At 58.9% G+C, this 7906-nt stretch overlaps 1 protein-coding gene across 3 annotated transcripts in view; it reads left to right on the forward strand.

Annotated features, from left to right (window-relative positions):
- Window positions 1–7452, forward strand: part of FMNL3 (formin like 3) — a 51339-nt gene extending 43887 nt beyond the window's left edge. For 2 of the 3 annotated variants that reach the window (XM_054591137.1, XM_054591138.1), the window contains 13 exons: window positions 835–1114; window positions 1581–1649; window positions 1738–1862; window positions 2065–2267; window positions 2983–3217; window positions 3369–3437; window positions 3566–3646; window positions 3749–3878; window positions 4535–4695; window positions 4967–5068; window positions 5401–5493; window positions 5784–5907; window positions 6761–7452. In XM_054591137.1, coding sequence (XP_054447112.1) covers window positions 835–1114; window positions 1581–1649; window positions 1738–1862; window positions 2065–2267; window positions 2983–3217; window positions 3369–3437; window positions 3566–3646; window positions 3749–3878; window positions 4535–4695; window positions 4967–5068; window positions 5401–5493; window positions 5784–5907; window positions 6761–6849 — 1761 coding nt within the window. In that variant the 3' untranslated portion in view covers window positions 6850–7452. Of the gene's footprint in view, window positions 1–834; window positions 1115–1580; window positions 1650–1737; window positions 1863–2064; window positions 2268–2982; window positions 3218–3368; window positions 3438–3565; window positions 3647–3748; window positions 3879–4534; window positions 4696–4966; window positions 5069–5400; window positions 5494–5783; window positions 5908–6034; window positions 6152–6760 lie in introns of all 3 variants that reach the window. The other variant, XM_054591136.1, reaches the window with a different exon arrangement.
- The last annotated feature ends 454 nt before the right edge of the window (window positions 7453–7906 follow it).

Genomic DNA, 7906 nt, shown 5'->3' on the forward strand with positions numbered 1-7906 from the left:
GGGCTGATGATTTCACCCCATTTTTTGGTTGGAGAGGGAAGCTGAAGTCAGAGTGGGCCAGACATGCCCAGAAGAAGGTGCGAGCATACATGGCACCCACGGGCATCTCTGGGGTCCAGGGCTCCTCCTACCAGCCCGTCCTGCTGCGTTTCCTCCCCTGCACCCCCAGGGCTGCCCCCAGCCCACATCGTGAATAGGCTCAGAGAAGCCCAGGTCCTCGGGGCTGTTATTAGGATACCCACCAAGTCTCCTAAGTCGGAAGAGCAGAGACTCCTCATAATTCAGTGTCTTCTCTGACCCCACCGCTAACTTTTTGTTAGTTATAAAATAAATCATGCCCCAACCTACCGTTCCTTCCTGAGGAATACAGTTATACCAGCTCTGTTGAGCTTGGTAAATATTCGCTGTGCCCCTGCTAGGAGTGTGGAGCGCTGCATTGGGAGTACAGAGAATGCAGAGATGGCTGAGGCAGGATCTTGTCTGTAGGGGGCGCCCAACTGAGTGAGCACATGGGCCAAAAGAAATGAGAGCAGGGCCGGGCACAGAGGGCTGACTGCTGGCGGTGAGTCAGGAAGAGTTACGTAGAGGCCCCTTCTACTTGGGCCTGGAGGGACCAGTGAGACGAAGGTTGGAGTGGAGAGGAAGGACACGGCATGACTCTTGTGCTCCCCTCCAGCTTCCTCGGGTCCCCACCTGGCTTTCTTGTGCTGCTGCTGGGCACCCTCCCAGAGACCCTCACTGGGAGATCCTTGGATAGGAAGTCTCACTCTGGGGACTTCTGTGACTGCTGTGCCTTCAGCCCTCTCTTTTCTGAATGGTGCGTCTGCCCAACAGGAGACTTATGAGAACACGAGCCACCAGGTGCACACTCTGCGGAGGCTCATTAAGGAGAAGGAGGAGGCGTTCCAGCGTCGATGCCACTTGGAGCCCAATGCCCGGGACTTGGAGTCGGTGGGCAGTGAGGCCCTGGCCCGGGTGGGCCCTGTGGAGCTGAGCGCGGGGATGCCAGCCTCCGACCTGGACCTCCTGGCTCCAGCCCCGCCCCCCGAGGAGGCTGCCCCTCTGCCTCCTCCGCCCGCTCCTCCCCTGCCCCCGCCCCCTCCCCCTTTACCAGGTAAGCGGGACCCTGGGAGCTGGGAGGGGCAGCCTCATTGTGGGGCCACACCAAAACCCCAGTCTGCAGTGCCTTCCTCGGGGAGCAGCTGGGGACCTGATTGGAAGGGTGTGAAGGCAGGCAGGAGGGGGCTGATGGGGTGGTCTAGAACCTGAGGGAAGCTCAAGTTACTAGGGATGGGATGTCTAAGGGTGGACATGATCTGTTTTAAGGATCGTAAAGCTATTGCTCCTGATTCCTCTGAAGACAGCCAAGGAGAGGGCTTAGGTCAACGCAAGAGAGAGTGGGTCAGAGACTACCAGGACCTGCCCCGTCGGAGTTAGGGCCCCGGGGAGCCCCTTGGGCGAGGAACTCAGGCAGCTTTTTCCCCTGAGAGTCTTTAAGACCAAGTGGGGCAGGCAGAGGGGAGGGAACCTCTGAGGAGTCTCTTGGCCCCCGGGCCACTGTGCAATTCTTCTTCCCTCAGACAAGTGTCCCCCAGCCCCACCTCTCCCTGGTGCTGCTCCCTCTGTGGTGTTGACAGTAGGCCTGTCAGGTGAGTGTCCCTAGGGATCTGGGCAGAGCTAGTGGGACCAGGGTGTGTGTCCTTGGCCCCTGCCTCACTGATTGTCCTTCCAAATCAGCCATTCGCATCAAGAAACCTATAAAGACGAAGTTCCGGCTGCCTGTCTTTAACTGGACAGCACTGAAACCCAACCAGATCAGCGGCACTGTCTTCAGCGAACTTGATGATGAGAAGATCCTGGAGGTAGCAGGGCCTGGGGCCCTGAGGGGGAGCTTGGAGGCTGGGACCAGGTTTCCCTTGCAGCCAGGTCTCCTGGCCTTGGAAAAGCCCTCCGACTCGGCCCCCCACCCCGATCCGGCGCGGAGTCGATGCTGCTGGGACTGCGGCCGGGGCTCCTCTCGTAGGGAGAGGCCACAGCACTTTTCTTCTTGTCAACTCCTGCCAGGACCTGGACCTGGACAAGTTTGAAGAACTGTTCAAGACAAAAGCCCAGGGCCCTGCCCTTGACCTCATCTGCTCTAAGAACAAGACAGCCCAAAAAGCCGCCAGCAAGGTGACCCTGTTGGAAGCCAATCGTGCCAAGAACCTGGCCATCACTCTACGCAAGGCTGGCCGCTCAGCCGAGGAGATATGCAGAGCCATCCACACGTGAGGTTCCCCCTGACCGGGCCCTGGTTCGAAACCCGGTTCTCCACCTTGGGCTCTGGCCTTCCCTGGATTCCAGGGCAATGGCAGAACCGTCTCACACCCCGCTTAGTCATCCACTGGGTTGGCCAGAGCTTACTGCATCCTTGCCGTGTGCCGGGCGTTGTGTGAGATGCTGGGGGTTCAGTCCAGACCTTCACTCAAGGAACTCCCAGTCTAGTGGAAACAGTCCAGTAACACTGGGCGATAACCACCAAGGTGATGGAGATATAAGTAGCTTCGGGAGAACAGGGAGGGCCAGGTAGCTAAGCTGGGTCGTCAGGGAAGACTTCCCAGAGGAGGTGATGTCTTTCCTGTGACATAAAGGAAGTATATGAAATCCAGTTCAGGTCCTGGAGGGAGAGGCCTGGTGCCTTGGGTACTGAAAAAGGCTATGGCCTTAGTAGAAAGAGGGGAGTAGGAGAGACAGGGTCGAAAGCTGGACAGAAGTCTTGGAGGCTGGGCCTCCTAAGCCACGCTCAGTGCTCCCTAGGAGCAGAGTGGGACATTGAAGGGTTTTTAAGCAGGACACAGAATGTTTCCCGAGGGTGGTCCTCTGCCCCTGGCAGTGTCCTGCTCACAGACATCACCCTCAGGCCTTCTAGGAACTGGAGGATAGAGGGATGATGGGTAATGTGGGCAAGGGCCAGACCTGAAGGGGTTCCCTCCACCTACACAGGTACGACCTACAGACACTACCTGTGGACTTCGTGGAGTGCCTGATGCGCTTCCTGCCCACAGAGGCGGAAGTGAAGCTGCTGCGGCAATATGAGCGGGAGCGGCAGCCCTTGGAGGAGCTGGCGGCTGAGGACCGCTTCATGCTGCTCTTCAGCAAGGTGGAACGGCTGACCCAGCGGATGGCCGGCATGGCCTTCCTGGGCAACTTTCAGGACAACCTGCAGATGCTCACGCCGGTAGGGCCCCCACTCAGTCTCAGTCACCTGCAGCTCCCTCTCCCCCGTCCACCTGCTAGTCATGTCGCTGGCCCTGTCAGACCTCCCAGCCCCTCTCTGACTTTGCCCCATCCTGGCCTGGGGTTACTCAGCTCTTCATTTTGCCTTCCAGCAACTCAATGCCATCATTGCAGCCTCCGCCTCTGTCAAATCCTCACAGAAGCTGAAGCAGATGTTGGAGGTGGGGAGACGTTGTGGGTGGGGGTGCTGATGGGCCCCAGGTCCTGGGTGGGGACCTGGGGCTGTATATAGAAGAGGAAGGAGCCCTCAGGGCTTGGCCTGACCTCCTCCCACACACCTTTTGGACAGATCATCCTTGCACTGGGGAACTACATGAACAGCAGCAAGAGGGGAGCCGTGTATGGCTTCAAGCTCCAGAGCCTGGATCTGGTAAGATGGTGGGGGCAACATGGGGCCAGGAATCTGGAGGGATGGTGGCTGCGGAGCCCGGGTATTCAGTCCTCTCACGTTGCTCCCTGCCCCCCTCCTCAGCTGCTGGACACTAAGTCCACGGACAGGAAAATGACACTGCTGCATTTTATCGCCTTGACGGTGAAGGAGAAATACCCAGACCTAGCCAACTTCTGGCACGAGCTGCACTTCGTGGAGAAGGCTGCAGCAGGTGAGGGGAGCCCACCCTCTCATTCCACTCAGGACAATCCCAGGAAGCTGTGAGATGGAACACCTGGGTCCCTTTTGTTTCTGGATTTTGTCGTCTGTTTTCTGACCACTTCAAAGCTTTCCGCTGGTGCCACGGGAGGGGCCCCCCAGGGGGAGCCTTCCCACAGGCACCAGACCCAGCCGAGCACTTCTCATCTGGGTGGGAGGGAGCAGGCAGAGGAAGGCAGCAGCGGGCTCTTCGCTCCTAAACCCGTCAGGCTGGGCCCAGAGACTGCATTGCTCTGTGACGTATGGGAAGTGCTTAGAAATGCCATAAAGCCCCTCAGGCGTAAGGGAGCTGTCATTCCTGTCCCACTCATGAAAATGGGCAGGCCTCAGGCAGCTCCGTTTTGGAGACCAGCAGCCTCTCTGTCTTGCCTTCCTTTGCTACTTCGCTCTTTGGGGTCATGAATTCCCAGCCTCCACTTTTCTCACCCGTGAGAGCCTGGCTAGCCTGGTGTGCCCCTTTCTGTGCCCACCTGGGTGGCTCAGGAAGCAGGGGAACCTGAATGAGCCCGTGCTGAGAGGGAGGGCCAGGGCTCGCTGTGGCCCTGGGCCGGGAAGGAAAGGCATGCTAGGGCCCTGGGCAGGCCTCAGCCAGGGTTCTGGTTACCACAGTGTCCCTGGAGAACGTGCTGCTGGATGTGAAGGAGCTGGGCCGGGGCATGGAGCTGATTCGGAGGGAGTGCAGCATCCACGACAACAGCGTCCTTCGGAACTTCCTCAGCACCAATGAGGGCAAACTGGACAAGCTCCAGCGGGATGCCAAGACGGCTGAGGTGAGCACAGGGTGGAGGCTGCTGTGCTTAAGGCACTGTGCCCCTCCAGCGGGCATACTTTTGGTTCTTGGATCAAAGAGCTTTTGCCAGGCACTGGCTGGCTTAATGTTGGGGAAAGGGGGCATGGAGGTGGCAGGCGGCTGCCGCTGGGAGCGTACCCTAATGAGCGCGGGAGCCGGTTCTTCCCCAGCCCATAGGGGCTGGGTGCTGCTGTGCGCCTCCTGTCCCTGGTGGGGAGCCGGGCTGACCCCTTCTGCCTTCTGTACCCCAGGAGGCCTACAACGCAGTTGTGCGCTACTTCGGTGAGAGTCCCAAGACCACACCTCCTTCTGTATTCTTCCCAGTATTTGTCCGATTCATTCGTTCTTACAAGGTGAGCAGGAGAGAGGCTTTTAAAGAAAAAAGGCTGAGAGAGAAACCTGATTGATGGAGAGAGGGTTGGCCTTCAAGTCTGGGCCTTTTCCATCTCCTCCTCTGAGTCCTGGGAGGGAGCGATGGAAGCTGGCCACAGGCCTTAGCTGTGAACTGGTGGGCAGGGTGGGGGCCCAGGCCCTTCCTGTCATTGTTTGGGGCAGGAAGTGCCCCTCCAGAGGGTGGCCACCTGGGGTTGCTGGTCCCATTGCCACCCACTCTCCACCCTCAGCGTCAGCCCCTCCCCTCACAGCTTGTGTGAGCCTCACAACCCCCCACCACCATGGTTCTTAGGAAGCAGAACAAGAGAACGAGGCCCGCAAGAAGCAGGAGGAGGTAATGCGGGAGAAGCAGCTGGCTCAGGAAGCCAAGAAACTGGATGCCAAGGTGGGTGGGACCAGAGCAGGGGCCTGAAGGAAACCGGGCGGGGAAGGATCAGGAGGGGGTGGAGCTAACGGAGAGGAGATGGAAAACTGGAGTCCACAGACCACCCAGAGGGCCTGAGGCTGGCGTCCAAAAGGATGGAGACAGGGCCTTTGGGAGGGGGACTCCCAGGCAAGGGTGGGGGCTGGGCTGCAGTGCACAGCCAAGGACACCCTCAGACTGTATCCTGGGGCAGGAGCCATCCCCAGGGTAGGTTAGTGATGAATCCCTTCCCTTCAAATGCTTGGCCCTAGACCCCATCCCAGCGGAACAAGTGGCAGCAGCAGGAGCTAATTGCAGAATTGAGGCGGCGCCAGGCCAAGGAGCACCGGCCCGTGTATGAGGGGAAAGATGGTACCATTGAGGATATCATCACAGGTGGGGCTCTTTTCCTCCCTGGGGCCTGAGTATTGGGCCCAGCTCCCCAAACCTAGTCATAGCCTCTGGGTTCTCATCCGACCGCACCCCCGTGGGGGCTGACCAGTCTCTCTCTCCTGGGCCACAGTGCTGAAGAGTGTCCCTTTCACGGCCCGTACTGCCAAGAGGGGCTCACGCTTCTTCTGCGATGCAGCCCACCATGATGAATCAAACTGTTAACCCCCGAGGCTGGGGCCCTTGACAGGTACTGGGCACCACAGCTGCCCCTCTGCATGACTTGGCACCGTTCTCTGGCTGCCTCGTGGTGATGGGGACACCTACCTCCTCCCTGCATGCCCCGTGCTCTGGGAAGCATGGCTTATGCCCTGCATGTGCCCTCGGGGAAGTAGTATCTCTCCCACTAATGCTGTCCCAGCTTCTACTAAGACCAAGGGGCAGGGACCAGGCCACTGCCCCTGAGAGCTGAGCCCGAAGCCCTGTTACTGGGCTTGGGTGTCCTTTGTCCTTGCTCCCCTCTTGAGACCCTTCCTCATAAGAGCACTGGCAGTAGTTTCTGCCTAGGGACATCAGATGTCCCTTGAACTTTTTCCCAGGATCCAGTCTGCTGGGGGGTCTCTTCCCAGCTCCTGGCTCTTGCTGAGTGTACCTTGTTTCTGCCACCGCCCAGTGGCCTCTAGTCACCCCCAGGTGATCCTCTGAAAATGCAGGGCCCACCCATCTCCCTGACCTCTCCCTCCAGCGTCTTGAAGCTGCTCCCCGTCTCATGGCTGGCTCTTCTCTGGCTCTGTGAGCTGCTCCTAAGGGACTGTCCCTGGCTGCCATGCCTGTTCACGGAACTCTGTCTCCCCGACAGGCCTTCACCACCAGCCAATTGTCGTTCGCCACCAAGCCTGGAGTGCGGCCCCACCCAGTGGCCCCCCTCGGGCTCCAGGCCCCCACTGAGACCCTCCAGGAGGCACACACTTCCAACTCTGAGTTCTACGAGTGCAACCAGTGGACCCAGAGCCCTGGCATCAGCTAAGGGACCAGCAGAGGGCTGTGCTGCTCCCGACCCAGCACCCACCCCAGCTCTCAAAGCTGCATCTCGCCTGCTGCCACTGTGGGCACTAGGTCTTTGGGAGCCTCCAGTACTGCACTTTGCCCCCAAGGTCTTCAACTTTATTTTCTGAAGGGTCACCAAAGGTCAGCTCAGGGCTGGAAAAAACCATTTCCAGCTTTAGCCTGTGCCAGAGCACCTTGGCCACTCTGTTGTTAATGCTGAAGGGACAAGAGGAGAATGCAATCATCCCTTCTTTCTCACAGCTCCATGGTCGGCTGTGGTCTACAAGGGTCTAGGTTTGGGGAGCCCTGGGACCCTGCTAATCTTAGGTCACCTTTCACAAGGAGTAAGGCCCTCCTGAGCCTGGGCCCCACTCAGCTGTGCTCATGATCTGAGTAGAGACGCCAGACTCACGGTCCTGGCCCTTCCGTTCCAGGCTGTCCTTGCTGAGGCGGGCAGGGGTTTTTCCTGCCCCAGCCCCAACACAGCTAGAGAGAGGGTGTGCCAACAGCTTCACCTCCCTTCTTCAGCTAGGTTTCTAAGGGGGGGGAGGGGCGTGGGCGGGCAGGAGGCATCATAGTCTTAACTGGCTATATTCTCAGTCCCCTGCCAGTTTATTAGCCCCTGGAAGAGAATACAGGGACCCACTCCCTTTTGTACATGTACCACCTCCCTTCTCGTTTGTACATAAACCCTAGTCCTTTCTCCCAACAAAGGCTTGAAGCACCAGGTCTGAGTCTGTCTTCTCTTTCTGAGGGTGGTGGGTGAGGGTGGCCATTTAGCTTGACCTGAGCCACACAGATAGAAAGGAGGCTTGCCAGAGCTGCCATCTGCTTGGGGGAGGTGAGCACAGGGGCCTGGCGGGGAGAACCAGGCTAGGTGGGCTCTGACCACACAAAGGGAAGCAGGCCTGCCACGAGGCACAAGCGCCCTCTGCTGGCCATGGCTGCACCTGCCCAG

This window comes from Pteronotus mesoamericanus, unplaced genomic scaffold (genome assembly GCF_021234165.1).
Source record: "Pteronotus mesoamericanus isolate MK-2021 breed Mesoamerican mustached bat unplaced genomic scaffold, CSHL_Meso_final scaffold_21, whole genome shotgun sequence".
Classification (NCBI taxonomy): Eukaryota; Metazoa; Chordata; class Mammalia; order Chiroptera; family Mormoopidae; genus Pteronotus; species Pteronotus mesoamericanus.